This window comes from Podarcis erhardii, assembly GCF_964252035.2.
Source record: "Podarcis erhardii genome assembly, chromosome: 7".
Taxonomy (NCBI): Eukaryota; Metazoa; Chordata; class Lepidosauria; order Squamata; family Lacertidae; genus Podarcis; species Podarcis erhardii.
In genome coordinates, this window is record NC_138511.1 from 31,264,475 (window position 1) to 31,289,350 (window position 24,876).

The 24,876-nt window shown below is 42.0% G+C and overlaps 2 protein-coding genes and 1 long non-coding RNA gene across 11 annotated transcripts in view; 1 reads left to right on the forward strand and 2 right to left on the reverse strand.

Moving 5' to 3' along the window:
- The window catches only part of DPY19L3 (dpy-19 like C-mannosyltransferase 3), a 37,943-nt gene extending 33,034 nt beyond the window's left edge, over positions 1-4,909 (reverse strand). Inside the window, exons 1-2 of one of the 3 annotated variants that reach the window (XM_081870214.1) lie at positions 4,775-4,909; positions 2,009-2,151 (exon numbers count right to left, since the gene is read on the reverse strand). In XM_081870214.1, coding sequence (XP_081726340.1) covers positions 2,009-2,111 — 103 coding nt within the window. In that variant the 5' untranslated portion in view covers positions 2,112-2,151; positions 4,775-4,909. Of the gene's footprint in view, positions 1-2,008; positions 2,152-4,424; positions 4,527-4,770 lie in introns of those variants that run through there. The other 2 variants (XM_081870215.1, XM_081870216.1) reach the window with 2 other exon arrangements.
- A 95-nt stretch (positions 4,910-5,004) lies between these two features.
- On the forward strand, positions 5,005-12,106 carry LOC309346504. Of its 3 annotated transcripts, none has more exons than XR_014158641.1 (3): positions 5,005-5,175; positions 7,260-7,695; positions 12,008-12,106. It is a non-coding gene; the product is annotated as an uncharacterized lncRNA (long non-coding RNA). The 3 variants fall into 3 exon arrangements; XR_014158642.1 differs by having other exon boundaries at positions 5,053-5,175; positions 6,055-7,695; XR_014158643.1 differs by having other exon boundaries at positions 5,053-5,175; positions 6,055-7,700; positions 12,008-12,096.
- On the reverse strand, positions 8,410-24,876 carry ZNF507 (zinc finger protein 507). Of its 5 annotated transcripts, none has more exons than XM_081870187.1 (9): positions 24,703-24,876; positions 20,207-20,375; positions 19,683-19,964; positions 17,845-19,535; positions 16,706-16,811; positions 14,822-14,936; positions 13,976-14,080; positions 12,817-12,951; positions 8,410-12,444 (listed from the first exon to the last, which is right to left on the reverse strand). In XM_081870187.1, exons 3-9 carry the CDS (start codon positions 19,951-19,953, stop codon positions 12,093-12,095), a joined length of 2,775 nt encoding a protein of 924 aa, XP_081726313.1. In that variant the 5' UTR covers positions 19,954-19,964; positions 20,207-20,375; positions 24,703-24,876; the 3' UTR covers positions 8,410-12,092. The 5 variants fall into 5 exon arrangements, with proteins under 5 accessions (XP_081726313.1, XP_081726311.1, XP_081726309.1 ...); XM_081870185.1 differs by adding an exon at positions 22,458-22,509 and having other exon boundaries at positions 17,845-19,964; XM_081870183.1 differs by having other exon boundaries at positions 17,845-19,964.

The following is a 24,876-nucleotide window of genomic DNA, read 5'->3' on the forward strand; positions in this document are numbered from 1 at the left end:
GCAGGGAGGAGAAAGTTATTTTTTATTTAATAATTTAAACAGGTAGAGTAAGGGGGAAAAACTATTTGTGGGAAATTACAACTGAAATAAGACAGTTGAGACAAAACATCTGTGGGTGAATTGAGAAAAGGCTCTGGTTGTGGATGGGGGTAAAAGGGAATGAATTGGGGATGCTAAGCTACACAACCCTGAAATCTTCTAAGAAGATAGACAGAGAAAACTCCATACTTTGATATCTCCTTCATAATGGGCATTAAGTGCAGATGGTTATTACTGGCCTCTGCTGGAAATATAGAAGCAGCTATCTATGCAATTTTTTCTATCCTTCTCTTCCACTTTAAATCTAGGGCATATGCATATTTCTTCTGTAACGAGTGGGCAATATTTTTCGGAGGGCCATATTCCCTCACAGGCAACCTGGATGGGGCTAGTGTAAAAAAGTCACATCCATTGCATTTGTAAAGTAGGCTGCATTCCAGCCACACACGTTGGGATTTCCACACACACACACACACACTCTCTCTCTCTCTCTCTCTCTCTCTCTCTCTCTCTCCAGGCAGGCAAAGCCAACTGAGGACACAGTGGGGTATGGTATTGGCAAGCACTAGATAGATAAAGCATTTTGCTCCTGGGCCTTATTGGGAATCTGCGATGAGATACACATGCAGTGGACTTTGCCCCCAGTTCCAGTCACAACATACAGGGCAGCTTAAGGTCCAAAATAGTTTACTGTAGCAGTCGGTAGAGCATGAGACTCTTACTCTCAGGGTTGTGGGTTGCAGTCCCATGTTGGGGGGGGGGGATTCTGCATTGCAGGGGGTTGGACCCTTGTGGTCCCTTCCAACTCTACAATTCTATGATTCTAACTCTTCAGAAAGCATTTGGGGAGCAGTGCTAATAGCTATTTCCCTTCCATTCACAGGTTCTCTAGTCTAGATCGAAGTAATTCCCTTTTAAGTGATGTTAATCTGAAGGACGGGAACACTGAAAGGGGCAGAGCTAACTATTTTCTCTCAAGCTTGCTACGTCTTCTGCAAAGAACAGTTAATTGCTCTTGTATTCATTATGAAAGCTCTGATCTGCTTTGTGTTATGCCCCTTCCTCGATAATAGAGTTCAGTAAAAAGCTTATAAGCTCAAAATAGTCTTGATAATCATCACCTCTCATTCTGAAATTATTTGAAATATCCTTTGTGGCATGCCTTCTAATAAATTACAAGCAGGGTGACTTTATTAATCACACCAAAATCTTGTTTTAACTTTAAAGCTTGGGTTATCTAAATTGTGCCTTCTTCTCTAAATGTGCACTTATCAAAGCAGTCCCTGATAATGGTGCTCGATCACAGGTGATTTACCTGCTGACAACAAAGCAGCAAAACCACAGACAATGGGATGCCAAGGGAAGATACAGCCCCTAACTACATTTAGAGTTATTCCTCCATGTAGACTATACTGGTTTCAAATCAATTCCTCTTCTCAGATTTCCCAATTAATCATGTTATTTGAAACAAAGACCAACCTTCTCTAGTTTTGATATATGGGCAGCACAATACCAAACTCTAGAAAACCCATCAAACTCAGTGGAACTAAAAATACTAGAACTGTGACTGACTTATTAGCAGATTAATGAACGTACCCAACAGAAAACCATTAATTTCTAGTGGCCTACTGAGTAGAAATTATATTTTATGTGCTAACTAGTTAGAGTTTGTGATAAGCTACTTGAACTTTATTTGCAAATAAAAAAATATTTGCATGAAATATTTTGTAGGCAAAAAGTAAGAAATCAAAACATAGCTCCCTAAATATAACTGCATCCTGGAAATACATGAAGTCAAAGATAGCTTTAAATGCCAGTAGAGAATGAATTTGGGTGAATCCTAATAATGGCTAAACTCAGCCATGTAATTCAATTGGAATAATAACCATTCTTGGTTTCCCCACTTTTCTTTCTACTTACACATGCAGTTATAGCTTAAGTACATTGAACAAGGATAACCGTGACCTACCAGCTAGAGTTTTCCCATTAAGTTTCCAGTTCTTCTCGTGGAATACACTCTCTTCTGGAACTTCTGTGGCTTTTATTCCCTTTCTCTGTCTAACAGCTGTCATGATGTCAGTAATATTCACACATTATACTTTGCGCTGGTTCCTAAATATACATACATAAAGTAATATGGAAGCAATTAAACATTTAACACTCTATCATTACTAACACCCTTAAAATGTATGCAAAAATATATGGCTATATATTTCACAGATAGCAGGAAATCATCACTTAAATTATCGTCTTGCTATTTTTGCAAAATATCCAAGAATAAATAATCATATTGTTTCAACTTGTCAAAAATAAATTAGCAAAATAAATATTTTATTATCAAATGCACAGAACCATTTGAGATAACTTGCAGATAACAGTGCAAAGGACACAGAGTAAAACACAGCTCATTTAATTTATTCCCCATTGGAATAGTTTAAGAGTATCATTCAAAAGTATGAATGCTTGCAAATTTCCTAATATTTTAGGGGGCTGTTGATGTGCCTGTCTCTGTAGCAGATAGAAATATTTTTAAGGCATTTTTTAAGCTCATGAAAATGCAAGTGGTACAGTTTGCAACTTCCATGTGAGCAGCTCCAATGTAAATCAGATGAGCACAAGGAGTCCAATCTCCCCTCAGACTGAACTTGGGTACATCATTTTCTCTCAGCCTAATTTAACTTACAGGGTTGTTGTTGGGCCGCCAGACTGTTGAAGTAGAAGAACCACGTTTGCTACCCTGAGCTCCATGGAGGGAGAGCGGTTATTAGTGGAATAAAAACTTGATATAAGGAGATATATGTTCCATCTCTCCACAGTAAAAATAGTATGCAGGGCACCACAGATTTACGGTGGCAGAAACTTTATGGACTGGAGTCTACTTCATTTGACACAACAAAGCTACAATCCTAGTCATCAGGGGCAGGAAACATTTGGCCCTCCAGATGATACTGAACTACATCTCCTATCAACCACAGCCTACATCTTAATAGTCAAGGCTGATGGGAGCTGTAATCCAAAAAGGTGAAGGTTCATCCTGGAGAGGCAAAGGTTCATCAGCCCTGCTATACATGCTTACCTGGAAGTAAATCCCATTGAGTTGTGGGGTGGGCCAGTGGTGGAGCATGCAGAAGATCCCTGGTTCATTTTGCGGCATCTCTAGGTACAGCCAAGAGAGACTCTTGTCTGAAATCCTGGAGAGCCACTGCCAGTCAGTGTACACAATACTGAACTAGATGGACCAACACTATGACTCAGGGTAAGGCAGCATGTCTTTTCTAGTTTTGCCAGAAAGGAAACACACACACACACACACACACTGAATAAATGTGGGTTTGTTAGCCTGGGTGATCAAATAAACATGACCACCAGACCAAGCAGTGGGGAAAGGAGTGTGTGGAAATACGGCTATTATCGAATTTTCAAAAAAATGGGTCAACTCCAAAATTCATTACATGAATTATACACACATGTACGGGAACAAGTCCTGTTGAACTCAATGTGACCTGCATGCAAAGCATATGCTCTTCCACTGACCCCAAAGACATACAGTGGTACCTCGGGTTACAAACACTTCGGATTACAAACGCTTTGGGTCACAAACTCCACTAACCCAGAACTAGTACCCCAGGATGAGAAAGGAAATTGTGCGCTGACGGCGCAGAAGGCTCCATTAGCGAAAGTGTGCCTCTAGTTAAGAGCAGTTTCAGATTAAGAACAGACCTCCGGAACGAATTAAGTATGTAACCCGAGGTACCACTATATAGGAACATAGGAAACCTCTTTATGCAGAGTCAGACCAATGCACCATCTACCTCTGTGCGGTCTACAGTGACTAGCAGCGGCTTCCCAGGGGTTTCACGCAGCGTATCTCTCCCAGGCTTACCTGGAGATGCCACAGGTTGAACCTGGGACCTTAGGAACATCAGAAGCTGCCTTATACAGAGCAAGATCAATGACCCATCTGCTTCAGTGCTATCTACCCTGGCTGGCAGCATCTCTCCAGGATTCTGGGGAGGAACTGAACCTGGGCCTTTCAGTATGCCAAGTAGATGCTTCTCCCCTGAGCTGGGGTGGTGGGACCCCATACCCACCCCCCCTCTTGCAAACCAGTATCGCCATGCACAAACAGACAGGTGGCATGCTGAAAAGTGTCGGCAGTGCATTATTTTTCCCAAACCCAAACCCTCCATAAAAACAGGCACACGTGTCTGTTTTGTCTTTCTGGGGAGCCTCCATCTCCTGTTCCTATTTATTTCGATACCAGTCTCTCCTCCGCTCCCCATTGGCAGGGGCTCCAGGCGGCTTGCAGATAAAACAGAAAGAGCTCAAAGCATAGAGGCGGGGGAGAGAAGGAGGAAAACCGTTTTAAAAACACAAACACCGACAGAATTAGAACAATGTATATACAGGCGTCGTTCCTCTTCTCTCCCGTCCCCCCGCCTTGGGAGGGGCTGAGATCTGTGCCAAGAAACGGCGTCCTTCAAGAAAGGCGGGGAAGCGGGGAAGGAGGAAGAAGCCTCCTCAGGGTGCGCTGGGTGGGCCAGGCGAGGCACCCACGAGGGGCTGGGGACGGGGGGGGGGCGTTGCGGGGCGGCCTAGGCCTCCTCGTCCCCTCAGCCGCCAGCACGGCCTCGTCCTTTTTTATTTTTTGGCCTCGCTCTCCGGGTCCAAGCGTGTTCCCGCCAGCCCTGAGGGGACCCCTTTCCCCCATCCCCACCCGAAGCCCCTTACCTACTCGGGGGGGCGGGCGGGCGGACATGCGGTGACGGCCCCGGTGTGTCACGGAGGGAGGAATGGAGCCGCCGCCGCCTCAGCCTCCCTCAGGGACGAAGGCGGGAGAGGGAAAGGGAGGCGGGAGGCGATGGCGGAGCGAGGCGCCTCCCGCTTGTGAGGCGGGGGGGGGGGAGAGAGAGAGGGGCTCTTTGAGGCGGGGAGGTGTGTGGGCACGAAAGAGGAAGATGGGGAGATGTGGGTTGGGGGGGGGAGTTTCTAGGGGGAGGGGTTTCCCGACGCCCCCTCCTCCCCTCTGTCCCTCATGATTTGTATTTAAAACCCACAATTTCCTCCAAGGAGCTCAAGGTGGCGAACACACACTCCCCCCCCCTTTTGATTTGATCTTCACAACAACCCTGTGAGGTAGGCTGGGCGGAGAGAGACTGTGGGGCCATAAAGGGCATGTGTGGCGTTCAGCTCAGTTGGTAGAGAGAGCACCTGCTTTGGGTACAGAAAGTTCTGGGTTCAGTGCCCCCTGGCATCTCCAGATAAGGTTGGGGTTTGGGGGCTGGGAAGAGACCCCCTCCCCGACTGAAACCTTGAAAAGCTGTTGCCTGTCAGTGTAGACAACACTGAGCTAGGTGGGCCATTGGTCGGACTCTGTATAAGGGGGCTTCCTGTGTTCCTGTATGTCTTTGGAGAAAGGCCATAGCTCAGGTGGTAGAGCGTCTGCTTTGCATGCAGAAGGTGCCAAGTTCAATCTCTGGCATTTCCAGGTACAGCTGGGGAGAGAGAGCCCCTTCTGAAACCCTGGAGAGCTGCTGCCAGTCAGGAAACTCAGTCTACACCAAGTCCCCTAAAGGGCTGTAGCTCAGTGGTTGAGATTTGCATGTAGAAGATCCCAGGTTCAATCCCCAAATGTATCTCCAGGTAGGGCTGGAAGAGACCCTCCTTCTGAAATTCATAGTGGGATGATGGGAGTTTCAGCCTGGAGGGCACCACATGTGCTACCTCTGCACCAAGATGGAGGCTAAAGGAATTTCTGGTTTCACTGGATCATTTTGGAGACACTTCCAATTGTTGCAGCTCAGTCCTATGCAGCTCAGAGTAACCAAACGAAACTTTTAACACATGACATGATAAAAGTCTGTAATTTTATCAGGACAAGTTACTTGTTTACTGTTGCAACAATTGTTTTCTCAAAATTTATCTTCAGTACCACGAAAATAAAAACAGTATTAAAAAAAGGAAAGAAAAGTCTGCAGGAATAAACAGGTTATTTTTCTGTCACTTTCATTTCAGAGGACGCCTTTCCCACTTTGATTAAATCTATCAGTTCATCCTTTGCTGATGCAGTGCAGTCTCCACTGTCATCATTCTCATATCCTGTTAGACTAAGGTTACCAGATATTTTTCAATGAATCCCGGGACACTTTTCAACTTCCTACTAAATAGATGGATTTTGTCAGGGGACCAATTTGTAAATCCGGGGACTGTCCCTGGGAAACGGGGACGTCTGGTAACCTTATGTCAGACCACTAGGATGTACTGGCATTTCCCACAGTTTTTAATAATTAAAACTATGTTCCTAGATGCCCAGCTCCTTAGCTGCCACCGCCGCCACCTGTAATTTTCAAGGTCTAGTAATAAGAGGGGGATAGCCAAATAAGCCACCTTGAGCTTTATGGAGAAAAATGTGGAATATAAATGCAGTAAATGAATACATATTAAAGGCCTTCCATCCCCCCACATCTCCATTTGTCTCAAGGGTTCCAGTAGACAGTATAATGGAGGACAAACAGCTGTTTTCTTCATGCCCCCATTTTATTTCCTAGGGCTGTGGTTCCCAAACTTTTTCTGCCACGGACCACTTGAAAACTGCTGAGGGCTTCGTGTAGCACTTAATGTTTCTGCCTCTTGTAGCAACTGTAATGCACTGTGCTAGACGCTATGATTTTTTACTTTTATTTTTATTGCTTCTTTTAATTCCTATATATTGTTGGTTTATTGTAGTACAATTTGGATTCTATAGAATTCAGATTTTAATACAATAAAATGAAATATAAGGAATAAAATAATAAAATAAAAAATAAGTATCACTATGAACATTTAATGCAATGGATGTGCTGTGCTGTCTCCCATCTTCAACCACAAAGCCACGTACACACCACAGGCCACCTGAATGGACCAGTTTGGGAATACCTGGCAAAACAAAAATATTGAATGGAAACCAAGTGTTGTATGAGATAGGTCTTTGGTCTGATCCAGCAGGGCAGTTCTTAAAGGAGAAAAATGAGCCACACCCATCTAGCAAAGTTCCTTGAACTTAAGACTCTGCTTGGGCAAGTATGATTCATGAAAATGTTCAAACCTTTGTGACTCGGTATTGTGGGACTACTAGAGCAGAATTAGGCCCACGAATATAGTGCAGAACTTCACTGCTAGATATGCTTTAACATTTATTTATATTCTTTACTTACTGGTTTTCTAATACTCTTTTTCTTCAGGGATTAAGTTGGTGGCTACCAGAGGATTATCTCAAAGAGGCTTCCTGGCTCTGGAATTTGCTCTCCAAGGAGATTAGACCAGCTCTGTCATGAATAGCTTTGGGATGCCAAGCCAAACTTGTCCCATTCACTCAAGTGTTGTTTTTTTTTAAATCGTAATTCACTTCAACCATATTTGACTATTTTTAACTGCTTGTTTTTGTTTATAGGGATTTTAATTGAAATTATAAGCCACCTTGAAGATAGGATATACTTTTTTTCAAATTAAATAGAATTGCATCACATGTTTCTGCCAAATGTTCAGTTTGTGAGAGCTTGTGTCAGGGAACACGGAAACGGTGATCAGAAGATCCGTCTCCCTTTGTGTTCTTACTCTCTGTGACCAATCAAGTTTGTCTCAGGAGGCTGCCTTACACAAGAAAGTCCCAAATAACTGGTAAGGTATGCACAGACAATAGTAATGTGTTTTTACAGATATTGCAAAGCTCTGACACATGTAGTAATTGAGAATTAAAAAAAGTTAGCTGAAGAATCCCCTAACATGACAACTATAATTCAGTTCATAGTCAACTTTTACATGCCTATCATACATGAAAGCAAAGTGCTAAATTAGGCTCACTAGAAAAACAGGAAGCATATCCCTTTCTCAGTTTACGGCTCACAGCTCATTGAACACAGAGCATCCTCAGCAAGCCCCTTGCCCTCCCTTTGTTGTCCTAGGCAGGCAACACAAACAGGTGGTTTAATTAAGCCTCAAAGGCATCACCATCCATGGTCAGTATATGGCTTGGGAGGAATGCAGGTGATACAAAACAGCATTTATATAGCACTTTGGTGTTCAAGAGTCTCGATATATATTATCACAGCCATTCTTTAGAACCACCTGCTAAAGTAGGTCACCCCATATTGGGGGCGGGGAGGAGGGTTAGGGTAACCTAGATAAGCAATTCAGGAAACTTGGGGAGTTCATGCAATGTTTTGAATTGTAGATTCACTGATTCATAGCCCAGGTATTTATTCAATACTCTACACTGGCTCTTTTAGTATGTTTCAGTATATGTGTGCATTTTTAAACAAAGAGAAAGGCTATATTTACAAGCTAACTTTCTTGTGTTCAGTAAAGCATATACAATCGAGGGCACAATATTGATGTGTTTAACAAAGGAGTTTATTACCAAAATACAATTAGTCAATACATGACAAAACTTCTGTAAAGCAAAATAAATTATTCTAACAATGTACAGTATTTCAGAAGGTAGTCAAAGTTGTACTACAAAGTTTGCTTCCGTAGTTTCCAAACAAGACAAACCTAGAGAGAACTTAAGGCATGCAGCTTAATGTGCGGGAAAGTATCTTATAAAGTAAGTCATCCTGTCAGTCAGATAATGCAAGGTCTACAGTCTTTTACATGTCAGTTTTCTAAAAGTTTTATACTTTGGCTATAAAAAACAGTGCCATAGTATTACAATTCCTTTTTCTTAAAAAAATATATGTACCCATGCCCATGAATATCAAATGCACATTTCTATTAAATATATTTTAACATTACTTTGAGCACCAACTGTACAGTTTCATTTTAAATGATTAAATAAGTGCTTTAAAAATGCAGCAACTAGCTGAATGCCACAATGTTTTTTCAAGCTAAGAACAAGGAATACAGCCTCTATTGGTGAAGCTGTTGAAGCCACAGTTAATTGGAAGCAAGCTCCATTGATTCCAACACCATGTTTCCAAATAAGTTGCTTATGCTACAGTCAAAGGGCTGGTTAAGAAAAATAAAATATGGTCAGATTATGGGGATGGGAAACAAGAGAAGAGAATCATCCCACCCCATGCCCTGTCTACTAATCTTACCTCTACACCAACCAAAATGCCCATCAGTTGGACATGTGCCAAAGCACATGAAAGCCCAAACCACACAGGTAAACATTTCCTAGAATAATAAGATCATAATCTGGACCTGCAATCATTTAATTGTGTGTTTGCCGGTCCTATATAAATATTACTTTATGTTTAGATGCCCAGTGGGCCTAAGAGTGGGGTAGCTGTGATCCCATTGCCCTCATGCCCTTCCTACTACTAGCCTGCATCACACACTAAATTAATCCTAACCAGCCCAAACAAGTGCAGTGCTGATCCATTGAAAGTTTTCTCCCATTGAGAACAACAGGATGAACATTGTTAGGATGTCATCCACAGCACATCTCTATGGGAATAATGCAAGTGTAATGCAATCTACTCTCAAGCAAGTGTATATTGGAATTGCAGCCAGAAGTATAAATGGAAGCTTTTTGCCCATAACAGAACAGAGCACTGAATCTGCTTCTCCATAAATTAAATGGGGGCAGGGGAAGAAATAAAACACTATAGTTAGCAGTATGTGTTTATCTTTTTAAAATCCTAAAACAGAGGGAAGACATGCAGTATGTCTGAAAAAGTGCTCTAAACAAAAACTCCCTAAATCCAAACAGCTCACACTCCAAGATAGGTAACATGATCAACAAACTGGTTTCAGCCTCAAGTCTGCTACATGGCAAGTGTGTAAATTTGAAGAGTGAACTGATAGCAACCCATGGGCTTTAAAATGGGGGGGGGGGGAGTGTGTCAGTATGAAGGATGCTTTTCTTGTGCAATTGAAGAAAATATATGTACCCATCAAACTTTTAAGTATTGAGACTATAGTTAGTTCGCTAAAAAAAAATTTAAAAAATACTTCCCTTTACTATTTAACAGTAATGGAAGATTACATATACAAAATGGTAAGAAAAGAACCTTCTGAATACATATGCACCTTGCCTGGCCTCCCCAATTCATTTCAATTGTTCTTCACATATTGTATTCCTGCAAAAAGCTTTACATGCCTAAAAATCAATACGTAACTTCAATAAAAATATAATTAGTTTTATAAGCTCGTGGTTTCACAATTTTCTTGTAGTGTAACAGACAGGCATGATCCATTAAGGAAAAAACCAAAACAAAGTAAAGGTTTGTGACAAAGAGCCTTCGCCATGGTTTTGAAATGAAACATTTAAAATAAACCGAGTAATTTTTACCAAGCTTTCAACTAATTGCAGTAAATAGACAGATAGGAGGTGGAATGTTGATAAAGCTTTGTATGAGCTCAGCTATTAAATAGTTGCCCAATAATTTCCTGTTTCTAAGCACATCAGGTTGAGGATACAATACTGATGCAAGGACTGAATACAAAGGTAACAGTAGTAGCCAGAAGTATTTCATCAAGGTTTGTGACCAATTGGATTCTGTTCAGTCTTAAAAGAGCTCATAGCAGAAAGTGAAATATAGCACCTTCTCAATTTCTCCCTGTTTGTTATATTTCTCAAGAACACAAAACAATCCACATTTTCAATCTCATATTTAAAATAAACTTGGTTGTTGTACAGTTTGTTGTAAAGTGAATTTACGCACTCACTTTTTATAAATGCACCTAGTTTAGAAACAAGTAACAGACTGAATAATAACAGGGATTCTAGTTTGGATTTTCTACAAAATGCCTTGAAATATTTAAAGCTTCTTTAAAAATGACACAAAATATTTTCCATTGGTCCAACTTCACAGTTCAGAAATTTTGAGGGGCAGGGGGTGACCCAAACTCAATTAGCACCATGAAAGCTGAGCTTTTAATGTATAATAAATACATTTTTTAAAGTTCTGCAGCTGTCTGAAAATAATGCATATCTGTGTACAAATCTGCTTACAAGCAATGAACTGCCAGAGTAAAGGGAAACGCAGCAATATGGCAAGAACTGGGAGAGGGCTCCACCCAAATGAAACATAACACTAGTTTCAAGAGAAAAATAACATTGGAGGCCGCTGAACTTCCACTGAAGTCAATGGCAGTTAAGCAGCTGAAGCTTGAAACCACAGACAGGAACTCAAGGTATTCTAGAAGGCAGGAAAACAGCTCCTTTTGAGAAACAAGTGTGAATGAAGTGGTTTTAGTGGCTATTTTATAACAATGTTACAATGGGGTAAGCTAGTAACTTCCATTGAGGTTTCATCAGATTTCTGTGTACTCAAGAAACTGGATTTTGACGTGTTAAATATTATTTAATAAAGAGGTAAACCTCCCTTCAAAGTTTACCTAAGACCACTTGTTCCTACCCACTCTGATCCAAGTTATGGCACTTCTAGCATTCTGAAATGCCTGATTTTATAGAGAGATATATGAGAAAGTTCTGGTGAACCATTAAGGTCCATCAAGACTTAATTATACATTCTCAGCATCTCATACTGAAATAAATGACCTAAGCCAAACAATTTGCTACTTTTTTACGATGCCTGTATCAGCAGGAAGATACAGATATTTTTATCTTTTCTAAAAAAAGAGGAAGCAGTAACTGAGTGAGGAACCATAAGGCCTAAGCAGTCGCTCAAGTCTCCCTCTCCCTTTCTGGAAATGCTGCTTCATAGATGTAGTCAGTCATGTCAGTTTTTAAAAATTTACCTAAAATGAATTTAACCCCCTTTAGCTAGTTTTGAGGCAGTAAGATTAAACCCCTTAAGGTAACACATTAGTGTGAAATTCCTATTATATGGCTAAGCTTTAGATTAGCAATAGGCATTGAAAACGGCTCTGTCAGTTGAGGATAATGGTTTCAGCGGACCTTTCCCTAAATGGAGTATTTACTGTTCAGTTACTTCAAGAGCTTGTGAAATAAATCCATTTTCTTGTTGACATAAATAACATTCCGACCGTTAGAAATATCACTGCATTTTTTTACTTACAGTTTTCGCTTTAGCAAGTAGTTCGGGTGATGTAAAGAGAACACAAGAAAACAGACTTTATGAAACCCTTTAAAGCAGCAGCTTCACCTATCTTACACTCTGAGTTGCTGTGTGGTCCTTGTTCAGAATTATGTTTATGATTTCACCTTCATGTTCCTTCATATGGTCCAACAAGTTCTCCTTGTTGGTGGACTCAAATCCACAAATGCAACAGCAGAAGAGCAGGACGCAGTATTCTGTGCCAAGGTGAGGCAGACCGGCAGTTTTGTCTGAATTGCATGAGGTATTAGTTGTGGAAGTAGGATTCTGATTTTCATCAGAATTCATGGTTTTGTCAGCAGTTTGGTTAGAGGAGTCTGAAAAGGACAAGCCCTCCGAGTTGCTTTTCAAAGGAAATAAACCATCAGCGGTCGCCTTCCCAGTCAGCTGACCTGGGAACCTAAGAAAGGAAGAAAGTAGTTGACTTTTTAGTACACAAATTCTAAGAAAATGGCAATACAGAATGTCTAAGGATCTGTTTGCAGGGCTCAGTGTATGTACAAGTTGCTTTTGGCATCTCTCACTTGTACGCCAGCCCTTTCCCTCCCTTTCACTACTGTGCAGCAAATCTCTAAACAGCTTATAAAATTTCCCCCAAGTGTAAAGAGAAAGTGGGAGGTTTGGCAAAAGAGCTTCCACCAGGGAAATCACAATGCCCCCCAGACTCCAACAACTTAAGTAACTATATTGCTTAAAGCAACTGACTTGCTATGCAAATTGTTAAGATAGTGCTCTATATTACAGGTATAGTGACCCTAATATGCGCACACACCTGCTGCTTTGTGAAATTGCATCATTAATAGCCTTGTTCACTTGTTCATAGTTGTAGTTTTGGTCACTTGCGTGCTTCCACATATGAGACTTGAGAGAAGGGGGATGGCTACACTCATACCCACAAAGCGAACATCTGAAGGGGGGAAAAGATTAAGAGAAAGAAGAAGGGGTCAACATGTCTTACCCAAAATGTGGTCAAATTATAAAAGGTCAGCACACCCTTTGATTTCTATCCCAGTTTAGTTTAGCTGTCACTGCATTTTTATGTGATATTTTAAAGATTTCTACCCCAAAAAGTATACCCAAAGCTATAAAGTCTGTCAAACATGGTGAACTAATACATAGTCTCATTAGGCAATAACAACAGAATTAATAGGTATTTAAAAAACGCCAAAGTAATAAAAAGCTAGAGGGAGAAATTGCACACATTAAAGAAATTTGTAGTATATCAAGTATTCTCAGAATTTAACATATGGTTAGATGCACTGGAGCATACCTAAATGAATACAGTATTTGCCCTGAACCTTGCTAAACAGATTTCTCTGTGGAACTAAGGAAGGGGCAACAGCTCAGTGATGCTGTGCATGCAGAAGGCCTTGTATTCAATCCCTCACATCTCCAAATAAAAAGGTTCTGGTAGAAGGTGCGAAGAAAGGCCTCTGCTGGCAAGTCATTGCCAGTAAGTGATTAGACAATACCAGGATAGATGGACAAATAATCTGACCTAGAATGAGAGGTCACAGTCAACTTTCACAATTTTTTTTTTTTATAAAATTCAACTTCCATCTTTTTTTCTCCAAGGCCTATTTAATTTGGAAGAAATTGGAACCATGCCCAGAACATTTCACGTACCAGGACTTCGTGCACCAAGCACATACGCAGCACATTTTCCTCAATACTAAGTATCTACAGTCAAATATTCTGAGGGAGACCCCTATGTTTTCCAGAGCTCTGGTACTTCTGGGTTGTTGTTTTGTTTTTTTTACAGGTTTTCTGGAGCCTCCAGAGTACCAGGCTCTAACAGCAGCAAGAATATGATCCCTTAACCAAGCAATTTGTGAGAGATCTCTAGCAAACGTTTGGTGATCTTAACTTCAAACTATCCGTATTAACAAGGCCACAGCTGCCACCGGCTTGCCAAGCAGTCAGTTACCTACTTGAACTGCTCCATTAGCTGCACTGCCTGGTGCTCCTGTGGATGGCGCCTCATATGGCACTTCAAGCTATTCATATTTGTTGTGGCAAAGTCGCACATTCGACACCTGAAGGAAAACAAAGAAGCAATTGGTTCCCAGCAACCTCACCCTCTTGACAAGACCATCTTTGAGGTGGATGTTGCGGAAGGGCGGACAAGGAGGCAAATTGGCCAATTATAATTCATTCTAGAATCCGTCGGTGCAGTAGTCAAGTAAATGGTGGCTGCCTGCTATTCAGATGAAAATGTCATTGGTTAAGGGCCTCTGGAGGTGTTAGCTGTCTGCTTAAACATGTGGTTCAATCAATATGGCTCTATCCATCTAGAAGTTTAAAATGGCAAACTTTCAGATGAATCATGCAAATGGTAAGAGTTTCCTGGAAAACTGTGCTGAATTTTAAAAAGAAACATTAAAGACTTGATAAATCTGCTTATTGTTTGTTTTGAATATTTTCTACCTCAACTTTCAGACCTTTCGGAAAACAGGTGGAAAAAGCCACATTCTTCTAGCATAACCCGGCAGCTGTTAGTCCTCTGGTTGATGGGATATGGCCCAAGCATCCTCCAATTCTGCTTTTAGGAACCTCCTTACCAGGTATTTCAATATGCATTACTTGCAGGTCCTTACTGTACTGATGTCAGTGGATTCTAAAGTGACTGTCAGAGTAAATTGGTAGCAAGTGACACACTCCTTCAAAATTAGGCAATTTCAAATCGCCCACTGTGTTCTAACTTTAGAATTGACAGCTGCAAGAAAACACATCAAAAAAATTCCAGCTGTAACAGAAAACCCCAGAGATATGCTCACCTGTATGGCTTATCGGAGTTGTGAATCCGCCTATGATTCCGCACACCAACATACATTGTGCTTGTGTAATCACAAATGTCGCATCTGTAAAGTTTCTGGACTGAAATCCTATCCCCTAAATGACATACAACACAGTTTTTAGAAATCATTTTCCTTAACAGAAAGACAGATCTTGTTTCAGCACAATCTGATCCTGCTTAGGTTCTAACCTCCCAATACTAACAGTTGAGTAGAGTTTGGTTCACACATTTGATTTGGCTTGCAGCTTTGGTTCTGGAAGGTATTTAATTCAGAATTTTTTGTACATATTTTCTTTTAAAATAATCAGGTCTGGGCCAACCACACAAGTGATCCAAGCAGATACTTAGGGTGGTCTTACTATTAAGGGCGCCCAAGAAAACCTACAATATGAGAGGTCCTTCTCAAGATCCTAGTTGTTGCATCGCAGCATCCTCATTAAGGGGGTCCTGGGAATTGCTCCTGGATCATGCAGTGCTGTGTCTTAGGACGCTAAGTTGCCTTGGACCAGCCTGGTAAATAATTAAGCCATTTCTGATCTAAATTGAATAACAATGAAGGAAATAACATTTGTAGGCAAATAAAAATATATTGCCTAATGATCACTAAAACCACCATATTTTATATGCAATTATGTCACGAAGATTTGTTGTTTTACAAAACACAACTCTGCCTTTTACTACATGCTTTAGAGTCACAGGTTTGGGAACTGCTTTTATCCTCGGAAGGGAGGGCAGGAAGTGAAGGAAGGCCAAGCCCTGTGGTGTGTAACAAACGGACTGGTTTCAAACCAACACTAAAAGCAGGTGTTCCTGTAATGCATGTTATTACAATCGCCCTACATTATTAGACATTTAGAATTCAATCATATGCAGAAAGATCCCTTTAACGTTCTAGCACAGCCGCGATGAACAGGGGCGCTGATGATTTCATAAACATGAAACAAATGTTCCCGCTCAGATTAACGCGTGCATAAACAGATGCTGTGCCATAAACTTCTTGGGTTTGGGCTGTTTTATAGAGACGACATCTGTTTGACAAGAGGGCTTCCTTCCTGCAATTGTGTCATAATTTGACTGCAAAGAGTTTCCAAACTACTTTAGAAAGCTTAAATTCTCATTTAATGAATGCTATTAAAAGGGGGAACATGTTCAGTCAAGTCATACTTCCAAATCCCAGGTTTTAAAATAAAAACCTGCATTAAGCATTGAGGCAGGGCGTAGGTGTTTGCTGTTTATTTTGGAGGGATGCATCATCAAGAAAAATTGGCATCCTTTCCCTCTGATTCAGAGGCTCTTCAGGTAAAAGGCACGCTTCTCTAAAAAGGTGTGGACAGTAGCAAAGGGAGGAACAAGCTTCTTTCCATACTGTTTGCCTAGTTGGAAGGCCTTACAAAAGCCTTGCCCAATCTTGTGCCCTCCAGATGTTTCAGACTACAATGCCCATCAGCCCCAGCCAGCATGCCTAATGACCAGGAATGATGGGAGTTGTAGTCCAATACATCCAGAGGGCTGGAGCTGCAGAAGGCTGTGCTATACGATCAAGTGATTAAAAGCCCTATGTGGCAACTGCTGAAAAGCTTTTTCCTCTGGTGATTCTCCATGAAGCGGGTGCTACCTTTAACGGCCCCATACCATATCTGTTGCACATATCATTATCTGCATACCAATGCTGCATATTCCTGGCAGTGGCAGTGCTGCTGCTCAGGTACTATGGGCGACTGGGAAAATGAATGTAGCATTGGCTTTTAACAGTTAAAAGTCACTGCCACAGCCGAGGGATTCTCAAGAACCTCCAGCATGTTGAGCTCAACTTTTTAAACTGGCCCAATGTTATCACTAAGAGAGTGAAAAAGACAGACAGTACCGACTCTTTCATCCACTTTGCTACAGGTTATTAGGCTGTCAGACGGGGGCATCGAGTATAGGTCTGGAAGGCTGTGTTGCTCTCTCTCGTGGCTTCGAAGCTGACTCTGCAAAGCAAACAGGAGTACCGTCTTTTAAAAGGGTGCAAATACGGAGTGGCTGAACCTCCATACTGAACTCTCGTGGTCTGTGATTACTTATCTGTCAGGCAGCCAAACAAAATGACAATACAAATCAAGAAGATTTTTAAAGAGGAGCTCAATACACATGATCACTAACCAACTCCATGGGGGTGAGGAGAGAAACACAGTTTCCAACTCAAGCAGGAATAATGGGAAAGCAGACTTTTCAGTTGCCCAAATCTGAGCGAGCTCCGTAGATTTAGAAGAGCACCACAAAGCAGAATTACCATTACCTGGTCTAATAAATAGGTAACAAGGTTCCACCCACCCACCACTCCACCAAGAGCTGTAGGAAGACCCTGGTTTGTACCCCAACATGGTAGAATAGTCATGCACTCTAACTTTTTATTATTAGGCTTTAACTTGATGATATACTGGTAACTTGGGCTTTTCTTGTAATTTTTCTATTTATATAGTTTATTGTATAGCACTTAAGCTGCTTTAAGAAAAATGGCATATAACAATCAGAATTGTTATGTTCCTCTTCAGACACAGGAATTGTTAAGATACTCAAGTGTTAAAAGGTATGTCCCTTGGTTTAAAAAAGGGGGGGGGGTTAATGCTATGGTTTAGGTTTTCCAAAATTGCTGTGTCTACTGGCTGAGTTCAGAGTTCTACCTGCCTTATTACTACAGGCTTAACTCCAGCTTTGAAGAGGCTGAAATAAAGTTCTGACCCTTATGCTTCCTTGACCCACTTCTGAACTGACTTACAGGTTTTGACAAACAATCCAGTCGTTGATTCCAAGGCCATTACTCAGGCACTGAGCAGCACCAGACACTCCAGTGCTAGCAATCTCAATGGGACCTTTCTGGCAACCAACCATCATCGACTGTTTGCAATTGACTGCCCCAGTTAAGCCTGTTATGACAAGCTGCAACTTCTCTGGCTCACACAGTTCAGAGCAACCAAGAAACAGTAAAAAAAACCAGCAAACACAAAAGTAAAAACACTTCACCTTATAATGAAAGGATTCTTCGCACTGTTTGCACTGGTACATTCGGGTTTTGCAGTGGTTGATCATATGGTTCTCCAAATCCTTACTGTTTTCTGCTATGTGCTCACAGATAGGACATTGATAGGGCTGCCTCTGGCGATGCACCCGCAAGTGTTGCTTGATGTACCCCTTGTTGCCACTACTGTAGTGGCACAGGCGGCATCGGAAGGGGCGATCCACATTGGGGATGTATTCCACCAGGTTGCTCCCGAGCACGTTGGCATCGGCTGCAGGTTGGCACTGCACGTTGTCTTGCAACTCCTTCAGAATGTCATCGTCGGAAGCGTTCTGGTCCGTCCTCTCCTTCAGCTTTTCAATGACGGTGAGAAGGGACATGCTGATGCCCATTTTAATGGGACCTTCAGCCAGCTCTGGCTTATCCTTCTGTATTTCCATGAAACCACAGTCCGTTTGGTTCAGGCCTGCCAATTCCTCTGTTTTAAGGGAGGTCACCAGCTTAGAATGGGCGACGTAGCTGTTGTCAGCTGGCCTCTGCCCAGCCTCTGAACCTATAGAATTCGCCTCGGCGAAAGCTCTGAGGCTTGACCGGGTTAGCTCTGCAGCTCTGATGGGCATCGTGACAAGCGCTTCGGCAGCCAGGGAGTGCAGCCTCAAGGACTCCGAATTTGTTCTTCTTCTGGTGGGAGGCGCGTTTTCATCTGCTGCTTTGGCTCTACCAGGGTTTAAATCGCCATCTTTCTTCTCCGCGCTGCTCCATCCGATTATGACTTCTTCGAGTTCCACAGAGCTTTTGTCCATATGATAAACATCCCCATCGCGTACCATATGAGCTTGCTCAGAGATTATTTTCTTCTCAGCTTCAATGTCAGTGTCCATAGAGTAAGGCTTCTGCAAGACAGGCTCTTCGGCGCTCGGCAAACGTTCAACTATGACATTAACGTGGCCTTTTTTATTTGGGCTGCAGCTAATGATTTTTTGGGCGGAGGAAAGCAAGCTGTCGGTCATCAAGTTGTCTTGCTCCTGATCGGTATCTGACAGAGTCTCTTCTGCTCCTCTGCCTGTGGGCGAGAGAGCAGCCGACTGACTTAGGAGCGCCTCCTCTTTCGCAGGCTCTTCTGTCGAGGAGTTTTTGTACACCATTTGCTCAGAGCTACAAATGTGGAGTTGAACAGCCTGGTCACCAGAGAGACCCAGTTCATTATTTTCTAGTGCGAGGACAACGGCATCCATGTTGCGAGGAACACCCGATACAGCAGGGTCCTGCAACGTAGCTTGTTCATTTTCTTCCTCAAATATGGGGTATGAGCAGTCGACTTCCCCTGCATGCTTCCAGGCATGCGTTTTCAACATTCTTTGCTGACCACAAGTGTAGCTGCAAATTAAGCATCGGTACATGCCGTATTGCTCGTATGTATACCATTTTTGCCTCCCCTTCTCCGTTGGACGGGAAGACTGAAGCTGTGCTGTCTGATCAGTGCTGGCATTGACAAAACCTTCCACTGGACCATGCAAAGTGGTACTAGGAAAACTTGCACATTGCTGCTGCTCCTTTGAAAGAGTGTGTGCTTTGCTGCTGTTCTCTGGGTGATGCCTCACATGAGCTTCAAACTCTTCTAGGCTTCTCATGGCAAAATTGCACACTGAGCACATAAGTATTACTTCGTTCTGCTGGCCATGTTGTTTCACATGTTCTTTTAAGAGAGGGAGAGTGGGAGATAGAGATTTACAGAGACTGCATTGGTAGCAAACCACCTTCCTTTTATTCTGCGGAGGACAGTCTGTCACATAATAATCTTCTATATTTATTGTGCCCAGGGCAGGCAGTTCAATGGTTTTACCTGGGATCTCTGGGAGGTTTTGTGAGTCAAGTGACATCAGGGACACATCGGGATGCAAGCGCTTTTTCCCTATTAAAAGGCATTTTTGTGACTTCTCACTCTCAACGATCCTGCTTAGCTTTTGGATGACCTGGATTAGTGGGTCAGGGTTACACTTTCTCTGGTCTTCACCACTTTCTGAAGTTGGGCTTACAACTGCTTCGGAGATCAGTACAGCTTCCGGTTCCCCAATGTTTGAGACTACTGCTGTAATACTGTTGCCTTCTTCCATAATATCTGAAACTTAAAATGTACATTGCTGTGTTACAAAACATCAAGCTTATGGAACACAATGGCATAAATGTTGCAGTCAATCAGTTCATGCACCTTAAATAGATGCACAAGTCATCCAGCCCCTTTTAAAAGCTGCTTTACATCTTAACACATTAGTGATATTCCATACAAAGTATGGCCCTTCAACTGTTCAATGTAGGTGTTCAGGAGGAAAAGGGACCTGAGCTTATCCTCCTCCTTGCCAACCTCACCATTTGTCTCAGCTGTGCTTGCACTCTATTAGCAGAGGCGATTAGGGATGAAGTCATCCCTGTGCACCAATGCAGAGTTTCCTTGATCTGAACATCTGTCTGTTGATCTCTTGCAAGTGCCCTGGGAGTTCCCGCTCCATAGCTAATTGAAAACGTTCATGGCAGTAAACTGTGAAAAGAGAATGTTAATTTGAGACAGGATGAAGTTATTAAGCACTTGAACGCTAAACAATGAGCACCCTTGAGCAGAAGATGGTCTAAAGATCAGTACAAATGACTAACATCAATCAAATCTGCAAGAATACCACATATGCCATTTTAACTATGACATTTTCAAACAGTTTTAAGGTGAGAGTATCACCAAACAACACCATGCAAGCTTGCTATGTGATTTAGTAAGCAAAACTGATCAGAAACATGACTGCAAGACTGAAAAAGTCTTACTATTCCAGACTGAGCTGGATAAAATTTGGTGAGTACTTAACACTTTGAAAAGTCTGTAAGCAATTCAATTGGCAGGGAATGCTTTTCATTTGCAGAATGATTTACTACATGTACTATTCTATGAAACAAGCTCAAATAATTCCACACCACCAATGGTGTGAAAACTAGGGAAATTTCTTCAGCTGTGTATGCCTTGGCTTAGTCAAAATCACAATGACAACAGAATAGCAACCTGGGAATAAGATGACATTAAACTGTCAGATCTTTCTTTAATATTCTGGCAGATAAAAAATGACAAACATTTGGATCTATAAAGGAAGCAAAAACAGTAGTATTCTTTTAAAAATAAAACACCTTAGCAGAAGGAACATTTTCATAATGAAATCAACAAGTACTTCACTGATCAAATATTCTATCCTGTGTTTGAGGAGTTCAAGCTTCAGTATCTGCATCCTAGTTTAAGGTGTTTTTTGGCACGTGATGAAGCAGAGCTTTGCCAATGACAACTCAAAAGGTAACTATAATCCTGCATATACTTACCAGACAAGAAATCCACTGAACTCACTGGGACTTACTTCAGAGTAAGTTGCAATCCTTTACCAACTTACCTGGAACCAAGCCATATTGAACTCAAGTAGGATTTAATTCAGAGTAGACCTATACAGGCTGTAGTGCCACACAACACTTTGGTCTTTAAGAATGTTGCATTTTCTTGCAGAGAATAATCAAAACAATCCATTCTTTGGCAACTCTTTGGTGAATGTTTTCACCAAACTAAAAAAGAGTTGATAAGATCAATGCTGATGATCTCATTTGAAGGAAATTCAGAAACCGCAGCTGGTGCAGAATTGAGTGGCCAGGTTGCTCATTAGAGCAAGACAGTTGGAGCATATAACAACAACCCTGGCCAAACTGCACTGGCTGCTAATTAGTTTCTGAACCCAAGTCAAAGGGCTGTTTTCGACCCACAAAGCCTTATGTGGGTCAGGACCACAATACCTCAAGGATCGCCACTTCCCATATAAAACAACTTGGACTCTGCAATCATCATCTGAGGTCCTTCTACGTGTGCCCCTTTCTTGTGAGGTTTGGAGGGTAGCAACATGAGAACAGGCCCTTTCAGTGGTGGCTCCCCGCTTGTGGAATGTTCTCCACAGGGAAGATCACCTGGCACCATCATTACATAGCTTTAGGTGCCATGCAAAAACATTTCTTTTTTACCAGGCATTTGGCTCTTAATTATCAATGGCATCTTTGAGTGGGCGGGATGTTTCAATCCTGCCTTATAAGAAGAGGATTTTTTAGATTTTCCTATGTTTTGTTTTATGATGGTTTCAATGTATGTGTTTGATTATTTATTGTAAGTTGCTTTGAGTTGCTCTGGTAACAAATCAATCAAGTTTTAATCATAATCAGAAGTGTAGCTCTTCTGCTATTTTCTATCCTCAATGGCTTTAAAAAAAATCAGGTAAGGCAACCAAGGTGAGTGGCGGACCGGAGGTTGAAGAAGAGGGGATTTCATTAAATCCTTCTTCCTGAGTCATTTCGAATCACACCTCTCCAGAACTGGTTTTTTGCACAAGAGACAACAAAAGATACTAGGGCCTTATATCCTTTACATCTAGCAGAGGAAAACAGTGGGTGGGAGAGGAAGTAGCAGGAATTTTGGATAAATGGCTGAGAAATAAAGAATTAAAGAGCCCCCCTTCCCAATCATCTGATGAACTCAAATTTCCCTGTAGACAACACAAGGCAAGGTGAACCCAAAGTCTGACTTCACTAAAGGTAAATTCACATTACACTATACCTGCAGCCACCAGACCAGAGTTTCCTCATCCCGTCATAACTGCAAGAACATCCTAAAAGGAAAATCCTACAAGTAAAAGCAGCTATAGCAACAAATTAAAGAGCATTCCTGCCAAACGATTTACCAGACATTACATTTTGAATACTACTTTATCTAGAAGTAATCAGGCACTCTTTTTTAATGCTTAAAACGAAAAATAAAAGAAAGCTGTACTTTTTTTTTTTACACTATGCTTGCAGAAGTCTTTCACTTTTCACAAAACAAACAAACTTTTTGTTTAACCTATAAAAGCATTCTATTGACACTGCAGTCAAAAGGGTTGAGACTGATAAAGTGTTAGCTTGTTGCAACCTCCAGTTCAGAGAAGTTTTAACAGGTTCCCTCTGCAGAACTTTTGAAAGCAGAATACCAGATTTAGGGTTTCCAGTTCTATTAGCATTCTATAGCTTCTTTGAGTTACACAAAACACAATCCTGTACATGTGACAATTTGCCTGAGACTAACAGTGAAGTAATTTATACCATTAAGGAGCAAAAGTGAAATGTAGGGTTCAGCACACTAGTTTTGTGGAGATCGAAAAACTGGTAGGAAAGCAGAATCATACCCTTAGCTTGAGGGCTCATTAGGGCTGCGATTCTAAGTGGGGTGGGTGTGGGAAATAAGTAGACTGAAGGTGGAGAATTACACGAAAAGAAAACAAATACAATCTTCATGTCAAGATACTTTGAAACAATGGTTTTGAAGAAAAGTGTGTGTGCACATTCTGAAGGGCTGGCACTCTTTTTAGACATACAACCCAGCTTTAGCTTACATTTTTTACTTATCGTTTTATAGATTAGAAAAAATTTGTTGAAGATCTATTAATCATGTAGTATTGCTTATGCCATAACTATGATGCTGAGATTATTTTTTCAGTTTCTGGTTTGTTAATAGCGTTTTATAGACGGCAATTGTTTTACTGATTATTTGCCAATTCTGTAATAGGACTTACGCTATATCTGTGATATTTTATTATGTTATTATCTTTGATCATTTGAATGGACAGTAGCATAGAAATCAAATCAAACCCCAACTCCGAAAGTGCCGGCGGAAAATCCCCCAAACGTCGTGCTGCTCTTTAGCCCAAAAATGCATTTGAGGAGCAACTACTTGGTTTTTAAAGCCATACTTTTGCATATTGGTAGTACTGTGGTCAGCTTGTGAGCAAGCCACGGGCCCCAACCTGTAAGCTGAGGACTGATACTCTAAAGGGAGAATGATGGGAATAGATCAGTGGCATGACTAGAGGATTGGAATTGGGACTATGGAGTTCCAATATTCCCATTTGGCCACTGGGCAATCTTGAGCTATGTTCCCTCCATTGCAACCTGTTGCGAAAATCTGATTAGGGACTACAAAACACTACGGAAATTATAGTCCATAGCTAGCTATTATAAATAGGAACTAAGCTTTAAAGATGAAGGAAGAGCCTTATTGTCTTTCAACTCATCAGTTTGAAGATAATAATTGTGTGTATGGACAACTGCATCAAAAAGGTGGATCAGAGAGAGAGAAACTCATTTCCTGAGCTTTGGAGGTGGCTAATAGGGGCAACGGGGGGGGGGCAATAACACTGCTAAGAAAGGATGTGTGTAAAAATGTTAGACTGAAGAATGGGAGCCTGCCTATTTGTTTGTAAAACCATGTAAAGCACACACACACATCAATGCACCAGAAAGGAATCACCAAAAGAATGACACAGGGGATTCTCTCTCTCTCTCTCTCTCTCTGTCTGTCTGTGTGTGACAATATCCCCATGTGGCGCCAAGAGTAGAGGAAGGCCAATATAAATCAATAAATGCAGTAGGTGCACAGACCGTTATGCGTATGAGGGAGGCAAACCCCAACTCCGAAAGTGCCGGCGGAAAATCCCCCAAACGTCGTGCTGCTCTTAGCTCCTTTAACGTCTGAACATCCACCCCTCACACCCCTCCTTTTGAGTGTGTGAGGTAAGGCAGCTCTACCTCACCGGGGTCGAGGGGAGATGCTCCACGCCTGTGACAGGTGCTGGGCGCTGAGCACCACGCGTCTCCCACCCAACAAACCTCCCACCCTCTCCCCCTCCTCTCGGGTGCCTGCTGAGAGAAAAGGCTGGGGAAGGGAGACCCCCAACCCCTTTCCCGGTCGCTCATAGGGATGTTTTTCCCTCCTCCCCATACACGCCCCCTCGAAAAACGCGCTCCCCGCCCCCCCCCTTCGCACCCACCTTCCCAGGGGAGCCTCAATGAGCTCTGCTTTTCCTTTTTTCCTCCCTCCCGCTGCTGCTGCCTCTGCAGGGAGCACCGCTTTAAAATGGCGACGATGGGAGAGGGATCACGTGGCCCGAGGGGCCCGATCAGGTGACCAGAGAGGGAAAGTTTCACCTCCTCCGCCTGCGCTA